The 19,442-nt window shown below is 39.1% G+C and overlaps 1 protein-coding gene across 4 annotated transcripts in view; it reads right to left on the reverse strand.

Moving 5' to 3' along the window:
* The window catches only part of TRAPPC8 (trafficking protein particle complex subunit 8), a 51,936-nt gene extending 38,175 nt beyond the window's left edge, over nucleotides 1-13,761 (reverse strand). For 2 of the 4 annotated variants that reach the window (XM_014874309.2, XM_014874308.2), the window contains exons 1-6: nucleotides 13,454-13,761; nucleotides 7,875-8,069; nucleotides 5,118-5,201; nucleotides 2,289-2,378; nucleotides 815-989; nucleotides 268-421 (exon numbers count right to left, since the gene is read on the reverse strand). In XM_014874309.2, coding sequence (XP_014729795.1) covers nucleotides 268-421; nucleotides 815-989; nucleotides 2,289-2,378; nucleotides 5,118-5,201; nucleotides 7,875-8,069; nucleotides 13,454-13,610 — 855 coding nt within the window. In that variant the 5' untranslated portion in view covers nucleotides 13,611-13,761. The remainder of the gene's footprint in view (nucleotides 1-267; nucleotides 422-814; nucleotides 990-2,288; nucleotides 2,379-5,117; nucleotides 5,202-7,874; nucleotides 8,070-13,453) is intronic. The other 2 variants (XM_014874310.2, XM_014874311.2) reach the window with 2 other exon arrangements.
* Nucleotides 13,762-19,442: the final 5,681 nt, after the last annotated feature.

Genomic DNA, 19,442 nt, shown 5'->3' on the forward strand with positions numbered 1-19,442 from the left:
AAGTCTATTATTTCTATGTTCCTGTCAGTCTATTTCAGATAGTCCAGTATTTCAGTCCTCCTTACTGTGAACTTAAGTAGCATAGAGGACAGCTCCTACTGAGGACTCATCTTACTTCCTCACAAAAATTCACAGCTGTGTGAGAAGTGTCTTGACTGCCTATTAGCTCACTGTAGAAACACATACATAACACTAAGGTGAAACTTAATGCAACTGAAATGGACTTTCATAAGCACTGTAAAAACTGTTTTTACAAAACTATAATACCTGGTTTTGGATAGTGTTTTTCTGGAGGTACTGACTCCAAGGATCTGGTATCTGTTCGTCTGCTCCTCTATTAGACACCCGAGAATTTATTTTCAGCAAATAGCAACCCTGAGTTCCATATCTCTGTTTCATCTCTTCATAAATCGAGTCAGCTCTGAAACAGTAAAATAACATTTATCCTATCTTCACATCAAACTAGCTTTAAAGTGTGTACTGCAACAAGCTATTTTAGACTATTATCCATAGTGCTTAAAAGGAAAATTCTTCTATCTTTAAAACAATCTGTTATGCAAGAGTAAAACTAAGACTCTTTGAGAATTAGTTCAGAAAGCTAGCAAAGAAAGCACCCACTCCAAAAGCTGGGACTGATTCATTTCATCTTACATGAACACAAGAAGATCTAAAAACAATACTTTCAAATACCTGCCTTGATAATAGCATACTGGCTAATGGATCCTGTTGCGTGTCTAATCTCAACAGAATTTATCAACACAAACATTTTGGTAAAAGAGCTCAACTCTAAGCTCACTGAAGGTAGATGACCCACCTTTGTTCTTCTCCTGTGCTTACATCATGCAGTAATACATAATATTTGAGCGTGTTTGGTATAAACCACTTAGGATAGGAGTATTCACTGCTGTGCTGAATCCGGTGTTGTTCTTGGGACAGCTTCAGGAACTGCTCCACAGGGTCAGATTCACTAGAAGAAACTACCAGCATACCTGAAATCATTATTAAGGACATATACCCAAAGAACACAGGGACAACCACTGATGATAGAATAAAATAGGAAGTGTATAAAATAGAATAGATGAATACAATACTTAAGCACATAAAACATGCTACCAGAAAAGTATGTGCAACTAGAATTTGGCCTTAGTCTCAATAAAAAAAGTCAGTGAACTAACATCTGTAAAATGAGATTCAACAGGAGTTTGCCCCAATTCTGACAGTGAATGTAAGTTTAAGCTGCTACATGATAGCTCATTTAAGAATTTAGATAGAGACCAGATGTTGACATAGCAAAAACACAGCTGAAATTCATCCCCACTGTATTTTAGCTTCCAGCTTCCAAAGAGTTGGGACTTTATGCTATCACCTGAACAGTGATAACCAGCATTCATAAAAGCAGCAACATCACCTAAGTGAAAAGCAGAAGTGCTCAGATTTTTACCTCAATGTGACTACACAATCATTAATAAGGAACATGCCACTCTGCTACATCTAGTCTCCAAATCAAAAGACATTAATTCAGAGAAGCCACAAAGCAAAGCTATACTTTAAATGTTATTAAAATTCAGAAGTCAGAATCAATATTTTGCAAAGTTAATTCTGCACAAGTGTGGCCATTAACATACCTTTCCACTATACTGAAATTATAATGTTCAGTACAGAATTAGGAACAGTACAGAACTAGGAAAACCTGCTGCATCATAATTACTGTAAAGCTAAACACCAGCTACATCATGAAACAGTGATTATTTTCAGTTTCCCTGTAGACAAGCAAATTGGGCCTATGCTTCGGTAAAAAAAAAAGTTAAAGCATTCAGGCATCATTCCAGTCTTTCCAGACTTCTTTCTGTCCAGCATAGCTCAAAGTTCATCAAATTTCCAAAACATAGTCTCCCCAACCTCCACCACTCCATCTGCTTACAAAAAGCTATTAAAAAGCAGCAGATGCATCCCAAACATACATTTCTCTGTTGTAGATAAGAGACAGTCAATAGATACGTAAAGAGCTACAGCAGAAAGTGTCTTAGGATGATGGAGTTTCATTTACAGGTATTGGCTTTGAGCTCACTTTGACACACAGTGTGTGGAGAAGGGGGAAAAAAATCCCAATATGAACACCACAAAAAAACCTCAAACAGTCACCAAGAAAACCCTGACACCCTTATGAAATCAGTCTGTGTAGTCAGACACGGTGGAAAAATGTACAGGCTTCAAATCATAATTTCAGTGTCTACTGTTACATTTTGTAACAGCCTTCCCTGGAGCAGTCGGTAACATTCAAAGGATACATGCAACATAGTGGTTTAAGAATTCGTGATCAGATGCAGGCATGGACTGAAGAAAGCACTCTCTGTAAGACTCAAACCAAGGAGTAGTAGCTGAAATACACAATAAAACAGGACAAATTAGCCTATTCAGTGAAACTTGTTTACTCATTAATGAGAAGGAAGTATGAAAGACTACATTTGAAAGTGAAGCCTGCAACTCTGACAAGGTTTGCATGGCAGGGGAAAGAAGGGGGAACAGCCCAAGGAGAAAGTATTTTAGATGCTAAGTAGGAGAAACAGTAACACTTGAAGCAAACCCTGTGAAACTAAATAGCACATTAAACACCACATTCCTCACCACTGTAGGCTCACCTGTATTCAGTCCTCGTTAAACTGACTACTCTTTACCACCCCTTTAAACATCCATACACTTGGCAAAGAAATAAATTCTTCCAACAGTCATTAAATTTCTTGTCTAAGGATGTGAGAATTGACCAAGAAACAAAATTAATTTTTGAGTATGTGAAGGAGCTAAAGATTACCAAAATCCTATGCTGCCTGTTTTCTACAAATGTTGACTTGGATTGACAGCAGTCCCGTTCATATGTCTTGCTATAATAAACATTTCAGCTGGCAAAGATCCAAGAAGATAAAACCTCAGATCAGAGTTGTGCCATTAATGCCTAGTAATTTTAACCAGCCATGTTCAATGCCCTTTTGCAACAGGGTTTTCATTTTCCTAAGAGTAACAAATCAAAGGAAACCAAGGATGTCTGGGACATAAAAAAAAATGTGAACCTAGTATTGTCCATTTCTTTTCTCTTCAGCTATGGGTCGAACAATGAACTATTATTTCTTCTTTTAAGCCTGTTCTATGCAATCTTGATTTTCCAACTCCTTTCCCTTGAGTGGGAAAACAGACTCTAGAGCAAAATCATTCCACTTTCAGTAACCTGATTTCACACTGATGTAACTAGAATCCAGTGTCATCTCATCTGCAAATTAGGAAACACTAACTAGTAGTAAAAAAAAAAAATTAAGAAAATTTGAAGGTATTTTCTTTATATGACTCTAAAAACCCCTCATTCCTAGACTTCACTAAATAAAAATAGAAGTAAATAAAAATTTCTAATGCTTTGCAAAACTCTCAGGCATCCCCTCATAAAAACCAATCCAAACCACCACCTTGATTTCTTAAGCTAACTTTAGGACACCGGCTCATTTTTATGTTGGAATTACCTTGTAGGGCATTCATTTAATTTTGTTTAATCCCACATTGTCAAGCCATCTTAGATTGGCTTTAGACGCACAGAAGTCAGATATACGCACCCTTGAATTCACTCTAGCAGTCAGCCCATGTCACAAAATAAAAAAACCTAGTAGGAGACAAACTTCCAGCTTTTGATTACAGCCTTTCTAGAAACTGTTCTCTGAGTACTCATCTAGGATATAAAAAGCTTCTGGCTTTACCGAGTCCTACACGCAAACATGCCAACTATTTAAATTAAGGAAAACACAGCTTGTTATTATTAAAAACAAGCCATAAGAAAGTGACTCATACACATTTTTCACAAGTATAACAAGCCGTGGAATAACTTGGGTTCAAAGTAAACACTGTTAAACAAGTTAAGGCAAAATTGTCAACCACATTGTACTTTAACACACTGTTTTCAAATTTTCACTTCTGTTTTACAGCTGAATCACAGCAAAAGAAAAAAAATATGTTTTTTAAAATCTGACAGTTACAAACAGAAGTATTGCTTTGTTTTGTAGATTGGTTCCCCTGCCATTTTTTTTCATTAGGCCTATTAAAAACCTTGGAAGCAGCCTCCAAGGCAACTGGATTCCCTCTACACAACATTAAAAGGATTAGCTTGAGTATTTTACAGGGCTGTAATCCCTTATTGTAGATACTTGATAAACACACACCATATTCAAAACAAAAGTAGTATTTGAAAATAATTTCACAACTGTAACATCCCATAACAGTGTCATTCAGATACCCAGACCTATATGTTTTACATTTTTCCAGTAAAATGTTTCCAGTATGCTGGAACAGAACTGAAGTTTTGGCAAACTTGTTAATATAGTCAGAACTTACTAAGAAAAAAAAAGGTACTATTTGTACATAACAGCTTAAGAATGGAAAGTCTACTAGGCATCTAGCAGGGTCCAAACAGACACTACTGAAAAGATAGCTATTATTAACCAAGGCATAAATTACATTAATACATAAAATTGAAAAACATGAAAACTTGGCTCTTATAGACCACAATGCAGAGCCTTGAGAGGTCAATAACCAACGTGGTTTGGCAGCAGTAAGTCAGCAATAAGTCTCATAAACTACATAAAAATATTAAAAAGCTTTTTCTTTTTTTTTTTTTAAGGGTCATACTCCAGAAAGAATGTCAATATAGCAGAGACATACGTGCTCTAAGTACAGTCAGCTCTTGAGTTCCAACTTAAAAAGGGGGTTACTACCCCCTGAGAAAGAAGTTCTTTGGGGAAGCAAAGTACATTTGAAATACAGCACAGTGACAGTATACAGTTCCATAGGATCAAACAATCCAGTGTTTTTAACAGCATCAGGTAATTTACCACCACCACCCTTATTGATTGTATGGAACGACCAAATGATTTTGATTAACAAGAGTAGAAATGTGACTAAAAGAAAAATTAAAACAACCACCACCAACGATTTTTCAGTTAGGGAGAAAAAATGGAGGAACACACATCTACGTCCAGGAAAGTGCTGAACAGCTGTAGCAGATGGTAAGGAAAGGTGGATGGGGCACATGAAAAAGGAGTATAGGGCAATTTGGCAAATCGGCACCAACCACAAAAAAATACCTGAATAAAACGTGGATGTGTTCAGTTCCATCAGTGTCTCTTTCCAATTACTGTACCAAGGAACACTAGCTTTAACTGAGCGATCTGATAGAAAAAACATGATATTATTACACTAAAAAGGGTCAGATGCAAACACACTCTTGGCTTTTACACTCTGGTAGCGTGAAGTAGAAAAAATTCTACACCATGCAAGCCCATAAGGGGCATTGAAGAGATTTGACTCCAGCTAACCTTAACCATGAATATTTCAGGCATCTCAACATTTGACAGTGTACTTTAATGGAAATCAATATTAATTTCTAGTTCACTCCCAACTCCAGGCTTGAACAAAAATGGAAATTCTATCAAGTATCAAAGATTTAAGTTGCATCTAGATGTTACTTCCATTTTACTAGTTGGAATATACTCTAAATCTAAGGCACTAACTTGTGAGATTTCCCAGCCTGCAGTACTAGTTAAAAGTAGCTGAAAGATTAGCTGCTGAAAGTGGTTGCCCCAACATTCTCTTTCATCTCAATCATATTCCTCCAATGCCTCATGCCAGCATTTAAATCATGCAGCCCTGAACAAACATAGCCAGGGAACTGTTTCTAGTTGAATTTTTTTTTCTCTAAAATAATTTAATTTTTTTTTTCCTCTCTAACTTTTTTTTTCTCTCTGAAATAATTTAATTCCTTAATGGCATCATTTTTCTTAACTTTAGACATGCACCAGTACATGGGAGAAGCAGGCATGGCTGAATATAAGCAACTTTTCAGCAACCAAATGAGTCTCTCAGCACTAGATTATGGAACTATAAGAATATTAAACAAAATTGTAACGAAAAAGGATTACAAACAATTAAATCAATACAACACAGCATTCCCAAACTTTTCTCAAAAAAAGAGCAGGATTATGACCCCAGTGCCAGAAACAGTCATACCTCAGCTGCTTAAACAAAGTTTATCTTTCGTCAAAACAGACTGCACTTGATCATCATTAAAATTAAGGAAATATCTTTTAATATTTTTATCCTAGAAAACTAATTCACTCCCAAAAAAGAACAAATTAAAGGACTGATGGGAGCACTTCGCATTTAATTGCCAAATGATTATGTTCTGCTGTCAGGAATGAAAGCATGCCTTGGTTTGAATAAAATGCTCTAAGAAAGTTGAAAAAAAAAAAAAACCCTAAATGTCTTAGTGAATACACATATTCATCTAAGCATAAAGGAACCCTACTTGGTACTTCCTCATATTCTCTTACACTGTAATGGGATTCAAGCTCCTCCATCAAGAGCACTGTTAGCATTTTGTGCTAAATCTCTGAAATTGGGTTCCACTGAACAACAAAGTTACTACATGAATTTGTCCTTCCATGTGATCTTAAACAGCTTATACACCTCTCCTCCTGTCAAATAAGCATATAGCCAGTGTGAATGGAAATGGGAACCTAAGCACTGAGAGACCAGAGATAGTCAAACATGATAATTTGTACCAGAGGCTCCAGCAGCAAACACAGAAAACAAAAGAGATATTTGCTTCTACAACTACAGAGCATTTCCTAATATAGCCACTATTTTTCTCCCCTTCTTTCAATACCTCACTTTTAAACTAAGGTCATTAGAAATCTCATGGAAAAACCTCCTCACTGAAACCATTCTGTTTTCCCAGGGTCTTTCCATCTCTAGAACTGAAACAAACTTTCCATCTGAAAAAAAAATTCATTACCAAATGGCAATTCACCAATATGGCCTATATACAAGGCCACAGACATTGAAAAAGATGTGGGATTGTCAACATATCTCAAAAACAAGAGGTTTCCAGGCTCAGGTCTTTTGCTTTATAGCCAACATGGGACATCAAGTTGAAGACATACCTCATAAATTAGGTATTGAAGATGTAAGCATTATGCCATTTTTCCATCACCAACATAAAACCAGGATTTACTACAGCAACATCAGTTACTAATCCTCACAAAGTTTTATCAGGCTATTGCTATAGCAAGAGCCAAACTCTTCACTGAAGCCTGAACTTTAAATACAATAAATTTCGCATGTTTAAATAGGGCAGTGCATACATGCTTTGCACTAAGTACGTGCTCAGAGGCTTTAATGGATTAGGATCTTAATTGGGAAGAGTTTAATCTTCTCAGGTCCTAAAATCAGGTCTCATTTAGCATTTTTCACAATGCCTCATTCCCTCGGAGATCTGAGAAAAAAACATTTTTAGAATACTCTAGTCATTTTGTCAGTGAAATATGAAGCACAAATTCAACGGGAAAAAAAAATAAAAAGGACAAGGAATCAAAGGAGTGACATACCTTTCCTCAGTCTTTTTTCCTTAAACTTTTTATGACTTTATCATAAAAAAAGAAAAGAAGCCAGGATAACTAACTTCAAGATAAAGCTGTACATTAGTACCAACACTATAAGCTCTGATATTTATTCACCCAAGTGCAACAAGTCACTGTATCAGTTTTGTAACAAGAAAATTACACAACCAAAGCATCGGTAATGGCTACATTAAAATAATTATTTGACACAAGTGGAGAAGAACTACAAAATTAGGAAAATTAAAATTATTAATTAAGTTCAACTACTTTCAGCATTATATAAAGCCAAAACTATTTGATAAATCCAAAGTTTCAATAAAAGCAACGTCTCAAAACTGATAAACTCTGAATAATTTTGGTACGTGCCATGAAGCTGAAATGAAGGCTAGAAACCTCTCATCTAATTCCAGTTTACATTATGAAAAATAAAGTATCATTACATACCACTGATGTTGAGATCATAATCTCCAGCTGTGATCACATTAGCTACTAGTCCTTCAGCAGGCTGACTGACAGACACAACATCGTGCAAAAGCTTCCGAATGGCACCGGGCTGAGGTGGGTGAGTAATGATGTTGTTGACAGCGATCTTCAAATTTTTAATGATGTGAAGCTGATTATTAGGATCTCTCATGTGAACTAAAAAGAAAAAAGGGGGTTTGTTGAGGAGTATAGCAGACAGTTAAAGGAGTTGTCATAAATCAGTCTTTTTCTAACACTTTTTTCTTTTTAATTGCTCCACTGAACTTCTCCATCATCAATTTTACATCATAATGCTTGACTACCAGAAATGGAGGAGGGGAAGGTGGTAACAAGAAATTACTTGATTCCAACATTAGGCTCATCTAGGCAGACTGATTAAAGAACAGCATAGGATCTCAGTTGGTTAGAATAACCATTCCACCTAATAAAGTATGTATGCATCCTACACTGATGCACTCTCTTCCTTGTGGAACGTATCAACTTTCACATAAAAGCCATAGGAACCATGTATGGATTTCACACAACACATCATGTTTCAAGGAATCACCAGTTTCCAAGAAGCCCCCCACACACTATTCAACAGCATTTAAGAAACTTGACAGGGATAACATAGTATTAATTCATCCAAAATTAACATATCCTAAAAGACAACCTGAGAGAGTTGGGGTTGCTCATCCTGGAGAATGGAGGAATCCTTAGAGCAGCCTCCCAGTACCTAAAGGGGGCTTTCAAGAGAGTTGGAGAGATACAAGGACATGTAGTGACAGGACAAGGGGAAACGGTTTAAAACTGAAAGAGGGCAGATTTAGATCAGATATGGGGAAGAAATTCTTTACTGTGAGGATGGTGAGGCACTGGAACAGGTTGCCCAATAAAGCTGTGGATGCCCAACACTGGAACAGTCCAAGGCCTGGCTGGATGGGGATGTGAGCAACCTGCTCTAATGGAAAGTGACCCAAACCATGGCAGGGTAAAGTTAGAACTAGATGTTCTTGAAGGTCCCTTTAAACCTAAATCATTCTGTGATTTTTAACACTTCAGCTTCCTTTGTAGAATCTTTGTAAAAATTGCTCCCTAAAGCCATCTGTTTTTAAAAAACTATTCACGACATTTTCAACACTAGTTACAATTCTGGCCCTGCTGTGATTTTTCATGTAAATTCACCCTATTTCAAACCACAACTACCACCAAGCAAGCCAGACTGAGTGCAGGCAGGACACACTGACTACGGCTGCCTAAGCCACCTGGTGTTACCATGTGCCACACAGCACAGCCCTTGACTCCTTTGCATGTTATTTCCACAAATTCCTGTATAGCACATAAAAGGTAGCACAAAGGAAAATTCTTGCTGTTTTCTTCATCTTTCAACTAACTACAGGTCTGAAACTGAGTATTCGATCTGCTCCAGCCTGGAAAGCACTCCACACCTTTTCCACAAGCATCTTCAGAAGTAACAAGTACACAGCTGAAGTCAGATCACACTAGATGCATTTACAATCCATCTTAAACGTTAAAACAGATTTTTAATGTCAGTCAAATCTTGACTGGTGTAGTTCTACTCCCCTCAATCACATATTCACTCCTAAGCTTTACCCAGTACTCAAGCTCATGGGAAAACACAGTAAAGCAGGTTAGAAAACTTGTCTTGCCAAAAACAACCTAAAAATGTGCGGATTTTTCAGCTGTAAGTTTCAGATTGAACTTGTACACCATATGGCTATATCAACATCAGAAAGGGCAATTGTGCTGGCTAAACTTTACTTAGTTCAGCCTTTCTATCAGAAAACTGAAGAAGTTGTTTTGGATGGGGCTTTTTTCATCTTATCACACTGGTAAATTATCAACCCCACTACCATGCAATTAACAATTATCAAATGTAAAGGAAGTGGCAGGAACAAACAACTAGGAAACTAGTTTGTGTTCACCAGCACAGCTATAACACTACAACTCATCCTTGCTGTCTGTCCTAAAACATAACAGCCATAATAATGAAGAGCAGTAACATTTCCATACAGAATACAGATGACATCTCTGGTACATGTTTAATGTAAAGGATTGAAATAACAAACGTACTTGGAATCCCAAAAAGTACTTAATACAAAAACAAACAAACAAAAAAAAAAAACAAAAAACATGTTTAGTGTTATACATTTCCTTCAAATGTTTGTAAGACCATTTCAGAAAGTACTTTGCCAAAAGCGGCAGCAGTAGCGTGTATTAGAACAGTATCTTTCTCATGAGAAGTTGAAAACAATCAAATGCTAAGATATGAACAAGGAATGAACAAGGAATTCCAAACATCACACTAAGCTTGAATAAGCATAGTGTTCCCATTATACTTCCTCACATCTTGCACATATTTAAGGCTTAGAATCAGATAAAGTTATCAGAAGCTCTCCTTTTTTTTCGTTAAGGTCAAACACTTTGGTTTAAGAGTAACCAATGCTATCTTAAAGTGATACTTTCTAATTGACATGTACACTGTAATTCTCCCTCCCACAAAGACAGTATTACTTCACAGAGTATTTTCAAAGATTCTTAAAAACAGGATCCTATTTTAAAGAAAACCTACCTATATACACAATAGATGCCTACCAATATATACAATGCATATACTTGTTAAATCAGGCATCAGTTGTTACTAACAAACAAAACAGTTAAGAAAGACAACCACTTCGAGAATAAATATGAAGGTAGAAAATCCTCAGTATACTTTTGGTATCCTTTATTAAAAGAAGTTGAACGTTTGGAGAAGGTTGTAGTCTTGCTTTCCTCTAAAGTCAAGACTTACGGGGATAGTAAAGCTGTCCTTTCACTTTTTCAAACATTTCTCCTTCAGGAGAACAGGAGGCAACTTTACAGAAGTTAAGAGGCTAAAAATCACAGGACAGGGCAACCTGAATCCGTGCTCAGGACACTCAACCATCACAGTCTGCTGAGTATTGCAAGTGTATCTTTGGCTACACCAACATTAGCAAGTCACTGATAGGCCAAAATTGATGAGTAAATTAAATACTGATTTGTGTAAAGGGTGGTCCTGCTGCATCTACAGTACATATTTTTGTGGGGTTCTACTTGAAATTAGATAGAATCTGGCCTCCTTGGATTGAGCAACCTCAGTAGTGTGTGGTTTTACGCTGCCTGAAGAATCACACTGTGTTCTGGTCCTTCACATCTCTGTTAGCACATGAAGGATGACTGATAAGTGCACAGTAGAGAGCTCAGCTTACTTCCTGTTTATCAGAATTGTTTTGCACATATATCAGTAGATTAATTTTGTAACTGCACTGCTCCTCGAAGCAATAAGGCTGATGAACACACAGCCTTCAGCTGGTTCATAAGCCATGTAATTCCTAATTTCAGACACAAATATGTATTGTAACAGGACTCTAAAAATGCAGCAAAAATCCATGACTGAGCTGTTCAAGTTACAGAAGAATTCAAGAAGCAATGCATGTACTTGAAACTTTTGCATAACTAAGGGACAGCTTATTTCTAAAGGGATGAAATACCAATCAATCCAATTTTATGTTACAAGTTCAATCAAATAGCCATTAAATAAAGAGAGCTGGATTAATTTAAAATGGACAGCATTTCACACACCCTTAAGAAAAACTGTGCTTAGAAAGGAAGACGCCAAAACAGAATTACAGAATCACAGAATTGTTATAGTTGGAAGAGATCACTGGAGATTATCTACTCCAACCTCGAGGACCACCTCGAGCAGGTAACAGGAAGTGTCTGATGGGTTTGGAATGTCTCCAGAGAGGGAAACTCCACAACCTCCCCAGGCAGCCTGTTCCAGTGCTCTGCCACCCACAATGGAAATAAGCTTTTCCTCATGTTGAAGCAGAACTTGTATTTTAGCTTATGGCCACTGCTCCTCACAGAATCCCAAAATAGTTATCACCACAATATCATAATCATACATAATGTGAAAATAATAAATAACCATAAGCAGTAAAACACACAGCATGTCATACACACACATTGTGCTGTACCACAATCAGATCATTTAATCATGTCTTTCTTCCTCTCTATCTTTACCCTCACACATGCTGCTTCTAACACAAGAACTTACAGTCAGCATGCAGTAACATTTTTTCCAGGGAGCAGGAAGAGGAAGTCACTCTTGGAATGAGGCTTGTGGCCTGCTAGATCAGAATACACACAGAGGTGTGCAGCAACAAAATTCACCGTACCAAGTTTCCCTCAGGGAACACTGAGAATAATTCAGGTTTTCAAATTCCTTAACTGTCACAATAATCGGACCAAAATGGTCCAAAATAGTCAGTTGCAACTGAGTGAATTAATTAACTTTCCAAGTCAACACTTCATTTTGAATACCCTGCCTGGTTCTGTTTGCTTGATGCATTTTGAGAGCCTTTCACTAAAAGAATGAGATAATTAACTTCAGAACTCTAAAGATGTGAGCATCTGCATTTATTATTTTTATCTCTGCTGCATTCTCACATAGTTTATGAGCACTGCAAAACAAAACGCAAAACATTTATAAACAAGTTACAGTTGGTAAGTTACTAAGACTCACTTGAAAGTAAAGGGAAATTTTTAACACAAAGTAGCTTTTAAGCTGCTGACATTTTTAAAGAAAGAAATACAAAAATCTAAGGAGAATGACAGTAGAAGTTTCATTTTCTTGCACTCTTTTATCAGCACATGACATGCAGAGGCTGCAGTCTGAGCTACATATCTGTCAGAAACCAAATCTGACAAATTTCATTGCATCACGATTCTGACAAGCAGTTCTCTGCAAACTGCACACTACTGCAATGAGCAGCTGCTTGAAATGCATAGCTTACCTAAGTTAAAAGCAAATTAATAAATTCTAGATAGTAATTTAAAGCATCACAGCTAAAAAATTCTATTGTTTCTCTTTCTCCAGTTTTCCTGCTGCTTCATGTGGTCATTTTATCGATGTCACACAAGCAGCTCGATTCCCACTTCTTCACACAAGTCCTACTCACAGAAATGTCAATTAGGAAAAAAAAAAGCATATAGGATAAAGCTACAGGCAAGAGAAAGGAAAGCTCTGCAACAGAAATTACGATTAATGTTTCTGAAAGACTGGTCGTAATTTCAACGCCTGGCTACCACAAGTGTGAAATCCCGTAGAGTCTACAGCAAGAGTCAGGTAGGAGTACTAGGGAGGTAACAGCAAAGTAGTTGTAATGGAAGACAAAACTCCGTCTGGAAGAGCTGAATTTACAGACATCTTCCTCTTCAGCCGTGGGATGTCTCCAGGAGAAGTCAAACTTCCCATGTTCCGTAGACCGAACAAAATTAAGCTGACTTAACAGCTATCACCTGCGACAACCCCGGCAAACGCGTGTCTCCGCCAAGCCTTCCACGGCTCCAGGTGACACCCACCCGGGCGCGGGGTAGGGGTGTCGGGCCCGTCCCGCCGGCGCAGCCCCGGCAGGCACAGCCGTGCGGGACCCCCAGAGGCCGCGGGCGGAAGGGAGCGGCGGCGCCGCCTCCCCCGCCCCGTGTAAACAACGCGCTCCGCTCCCGGCACCGACCTTCCGAGGTGAGGCGGCAGAAGGGCCTGACCAGCTCGGCGAAGCTCAGGTTGTTCCTCCGGGTGAGCCGCTCCGCCTCCTCGCTGCACAGCGCGGCCACCAAGGGCACGAACGAGTCCTGGATGAACTCCTGCACCGACTGCACGCACTGGGCCATGGTCGTCGCCCCTCGGGTCCGCCCGAGACGGGCCCGCCACCTTTCTCCGCAATTCCCCGGATTATTCGCTCCCTCCTTCCCTGGCCGGTGCCTGTCCGCGGCTCCCGCCCGGGCCCCACTCAGCGCCCGCCGAGCGCCGCCATGTTGCGCCTGAGCCGAGCCCCTCACCGAGCGCTCGTTCCCGGCGGCCCCCGCGCCCGCTCATGTGATTGGCCAAAGGGGCGGCGCCGGGCCGGGTAGGCGACGGTGGCCGGCCGGAGGGGGGGGGAGGGTTATGGTGTTCCCCCCCCCCCCCCCGGAGCGGAGAGTTGGTGCGGTCCGGGAGGGTGGGGGCGCGGGGCCGTGGGATGCTCCAGCGGGATTCCTGGCGCCGGGAAGCGGGCTTGGCCGCCCGACAGGAAAAGCGTTGCTCTCGGATGTATTTCAAACAAACAAACGGCCCGAAACTAACAACAAAAAGCGCCGAAATCACCCCAAAACAAGAAAAATAAGGAAAAAAGCGTCCCGAGATAACAAAAAAAAAAAAAATAGCGCCAAAATATCCGCGAAACAAATCAATACAAGAAAATTGGAAAAAAAAAATAAAGGGCAAAATGACTCCAAAGCAAAACAAAGGGGGGGAACTCATAATCAAGAACAAAAATCCAAAACCAAAAAAAATAGCCCCAAAGCAACAACCATAAAAACACAAAAATAACCCCGAAGCAAAACAAGAAAAATATGCAAAACAGCAACAAAAAAAGAACCACAATTACACTCTCCCCCTCCCCCCCGCCCCGAGAAAAGGGGAGGAGAAATCAAAAACAACCACAAAAGGGGAAAGAAGTACACCAAAATAACCCTAAAACAAAAAACCCCCACACAAATAATACTAAATACATAAACCCCGTGAATGATTAGCCATAAACTGAAACACAAGTTCTGCTTCAGCATGAGGAAGAACTTTCCACCAAGGGTGGCAGAGCACTGGGACAGGTGCCCAGGGAGGTTGTGGAGTTTCCCTCTCTGGACACATTCACCCACCTGGACTCATCCCTGTGTCGCCTGCTCCAGGTAACCCTGCATTGGCAGAGGGGCTGGATTAGATGATCTCCCTTCCCCTTCCAACTCCAACAATTCTGAGATTCTGTTAGAAAGTAAACAGTTGCTGGCGTGTTCTCTGGCAGATCTGTCAGTGCCCAGTTGTATGCAAAACATTCAAACTGGGCAAAATAGCTTCATTTTTAAAGCTTGCTTCTCCCCGCCCCCCACCAAAGAAACTCAAATGAAACCACCAAAATACCACACAAAACCCCCCAGAATATTTATCTGATGCACTGTAGGCTCCACTTGAATATGAGGAAGAACTTCTTTACTGTGTGGGTGAATCTGGTGTGATTTTCTAGAGAGGTTTGCAGTCTTCCTCGCTGGAGATACTAAAGAACTGTCTGGATGTAATCCTGTGTCATGTGCTGTAGGATGACCCTGCTTGAACAGGGAGGTTGGATCAGATGGCCACAGTGGTCCCTTCCAACCTGACCCATTCTGTGATTCCGTTAAAAATTAAGGAGTTGTTTGGGTGCTCTCTGGCAGACCTGTCAGTGTTGTATGCATGAAATTCATATGGGCTGAAATCGCTTTTTTTTTTTTTTTTAAGATTTACATGTTAGAGCACAATTATCATCCAAAGTATTTTCTTCACATTTGTCACCTGAGTAAGGAAGTCATGCACAAGGAAAACAGCAGTGATTATCCAGATGAAATGAGAAATTTTGAACATGTTATTTACAAAAAAGGAGTACTGTAGTAGGGCTGACTTTTAACACCCTGCCAGGGACAGAGCTTGTAAACATCACAAAAAAAGCCCATCCTCTGTAAATGAAAAAGTAGTTTTTAATGTAGACAGTAAGAGAAAAAAAATCTAATAGGCCATACAAGTTGCTGATGTTCAGGATTGGGTCCTGGGAATGTTATCTAAAAGCTACTAAATATTGCAAAAAAAAAAAGTTGCTTTGCTTTGATAGATTATTAGAACAAGAGGAAGGCAAACTTCCACAATATTTATGCCTTATCCACATTTTGAAATTCCCCAAAGCTATTCCAAAATCATGTTTTCACAGATACTTTAAACTAGGACCTTTGGGAGAATGGTGCTTCTCTCCCATTCCTCTTGATCCATTACTTCTGAACACTACATGAGTTATATCCAGTAGAGTGGATCAGAAATCCTGATCCTGTGCACACATGACTTGAAATTAAATATTATTTTTAAATTCTGACCATCATCATGTCCTTCTGGAAGAGAGTTAATTTTTTATTTAAATCTCTGGCACAGATTCAAATTTCTTATGGCTATTAGCAATCTTTGGTAGCCACTACAGAATGACAAATCATTCATTTTAATTATAATTGTGTTGGAGGAATTTTTTTATTATAGCAGCTCTAAACTTATATTTGTATGCTCAGAATTTATTCTCTGTGAATGCCACCACGTTGTACACATTTTCTTTTTACCCAGTACTAAAAATTTTACACTTAGAATGTCTCTCTCTTTGGATGATCTCTCCCAGTAGGACACTGTCTACAGGACTAGTTTTGTCACTCAAGTTTAATGCTGCTCTGCCATCTCATGGGCTGCTTTCCTAAGACAAGGTAACAGAATCACAGAATCAATTAGGTTGGAAAAGACCTCTGAGATCATCGTGTCCAGCCTTTGACAGAGCACCACCTTGTCAATTAAAGCACAGCACCAAGTGCCATGTCCAGTCATTTCTTGGACACCTCCAGGGATGGTGACTGAGAACGTTTTGACATAGCTTCGACTTGCCTGGAATACTGAGGAGGGATGACCAACCCCATCTTCAATGAACACAGCAGCTCAGGGTGTTATATCCCAAATCTGTTACCAAAAAATGGGGTAGTCAATTAGGATTCAAATACTTTTATTAACAAAGCAGAAGATTCATTGGAAGGAATATATAATTGCTAGTGACTTGTAGCACCCTAAGTCTGGCAATATGTGCATAACATTTTGCTTTCAGATTCTGACAATGTACAAACAGATAGGACAGACAGTGGACAGAAGTACAAAGGGACAATACAATGTCATGAATGCATGTTTTAACCATCTGAATTATTTAACTGAAAATGCTGATTATTACAGAGAAAGCGGTGGATCAAAGGAAATGGTATCTGAACAGAAGTTAGAGAGTGTAGGATGGTAAGTGACAGGGGAGGCCTAATCAGGGAAAAGAAAAAGCAAACAAATAGTAAGGAAGTGTCATGAATAGACTGGAGCATAAACATCACTGAGACACAAAAATACGTCCACTGCTTTGATTGGAAGAATAACCAGAATATGACTGTAAAATTTGGAGCTGAAACTGCTTAACCTCTACCCTTTGCTGTTTCTTTGCTGCTGCCAGTTGTGCTTTTGTACTCCTTTGGGCTGGAAGCTCCCTGAACTTGTAAGTTTTGCGATTCTTTTGTGCAGATAACCAAGCTAGATCTTTCTGCTGAACTCAGCTACTGCTGAGAAAGTTCATTTAAAGGGTTTTTCCATCTGTTAATAAAATATTTGTATTACTGTGTAGATTTAAAACAGAGGGAAAATAATATAAAACTGCAAGAGCTGAAATCTCAGGTTGAATCAAAGACTTTCGTTTGCAGTCATTTAAATATGGGATGTAGTTGTTTCCCTGTGGTAGTTACAGGCTAAACTATGTCCTTGAAAGTTTACAACACAGACTCCCAGCTCCTTGCAAACTTCAACTGCATATTTGAGTTTATGTTCAGTTCAAATTTCTGAGTTACAGAATTAATGTTTTTCACAGCAATCCTCTGCAGCATAAGTTGAAATGAAATTTTTAAGATTTAGCTAAAATCACACAAGGAGCTATCTATTGGTTGAGGGTTTTTTTTTTAATAAACCACAACAATACAAATAATTTCAAGTTCGGTACCAACATAGATTTACAACCAGTTAGCTGTTGTGTGTTAACTCCTCAAGGTTAATCTGGAACCTTGATTTCTCAACTTTTGGATTTGCTTGTGGCCTTCACAAACCTGAACATTGTGGTCGTCTGTGTTAGCAGTCACTGGTATGGAAGATGAATTGCTGCTACAGTAAAGCTGTGGTTCCTGCAGTCTGCCATGTCATTAGTAGCCCTCTAAGTTTCACTGCCTTCCACAGATGAGGAAAAGCTCTTGAAATGCCCTTCTGCAGCTTGCAAGACAAAGGAAAAACAATACTTGCACAGAAGAGAGGAACTCCTCCTAAGCTGACACAGCTTGTCTTTTCTCAACAGACAAGGAAAAAATCCAGTTCTGAAAGAAGATTTTAGACAGCAAAGCGGTAAGAACTGTTCCAGGGACCTCAAGTGCGTGCCAAGGTGCCTGGGACATGGTCCAGGTGATCCTCTGGACAGACTCTGCTGGCTGAAGCAGAAGGTCAGGTCTGAAGGATTAATGGGAAAGGTTTGCCCAGCCATGCTTCAAGGTGGTTGCAGGGGTCAATTTCCAGCTCTCCTGAATCAATCAACTCTCCCTGATTATGGAATCCCAATGCCCTTGATGGGCATGGGATGGGAACGGGTGATCATGCAGTTCTGCTTCCAGGCATGATAATACAGCTCTTCCAGTAAACAGCTCCTGCTATTTAGAGAGAGCTAGGAGTTGCTCCTGATGATCTTGCTCTGTCTGGGAATTCCGAAGTAATCATTCTCTATAATCTCTCTTTTGTTCCCCAGAATCAGCCTTCTACTACCCTCCTGACTCAGCCCGGGATTAGCAGCAATCTTCTATTCTTTGCCAGTAATGAAAGAGAGAGACAAGTAGAAAAACAGAAGAAATTAAGAGTAAAACAAGTAGATCAAAACTCCGCAGCATAGTCCTTGGATCCATTCACCACGAAACTTTGGACATATAAATATTGACACTCTCCTTGTAAGAAAAACTGAAGTTCTCACACTCACTCTCTCACACACTCTCATACTTTCTTTTTCCTAATTATCTCAGAGATTTCTACCTAAAGTCTATCACCCTTGCTGCTCATTTCTTTTAAACTGTAGTCAGATAATCTTTCTTATTCTGGAGGTCCCTTTGTCAGGGAAATTCCTGGGGTTTTTGCCCACCACTTGCTGAAACTGAGTGACTAAACTAGTTGAAGAACAAACCAGTTCTTCGTTTGTAGGCAACATTTGTACTAATTTCTCCAAAGCAATTCCAATTTTGCAGTCCTAGCCACCTACAAAAGCCCTATATGTAAAATGTCCATATAACAAGGTGTCTACTGCAGTATTTATGACTTAGTATGTGTGTATAGGTGCAGCTTTGATTTGTGGGTGATCCAAAGCAAGCAGGTACATTTTAGTGGATGGGAGGCAAGCAATGGTTACAGTATGCTTACACAGAAATGTTGACAAATAACTGAAAGTATGAATTCAAATTGATTAATTTAATCTAGTTCCTCAGATTCCACTCTGCTTTCACCGAGCTTAGCTATCAGAGTGATGTTAAATTTAAGCAATATAAAGGGAAAAAAAACATAATTGAAGCAATAATTAGAGAAATGACAGCTGGGAATGTGGAAATGGAAGTGGATATGTGATTTCATTACAGCTGTTCACCTGAGGTGAATCTATATACATTTTTTTTTAAGTCAAATGGCACTGTGCTTTATGCAGGGAAATTTGCCAACACCTCTTAATGCAACATTTTTTCCCATCTTTTCTCCTTAAAACCGAGTCGTGGCACATTATTGTTATATCCAACCAGATTTCCTCTTCTATATTCAACATATTTTAGTAATTACTTTTGGAGACAGAAGATGAAAATGAACCAATCAGTAGATTC

Source organism: Sturnus vulgaris, chromosome 1 (assembly GCF_052056855.1).
Source record: "Sturnus vulgaris isolate bStuVul1 chromosome 1, bStuVul1.hap1, whole genome shotgun sequence".
Taxonomy (NCBI): domain Eukaryota; kingdom Metazoa; phylum Chordata; class Aves; order Passeriformes; family Sturnidae; genus Sturnus; species Sturnus vulgaris.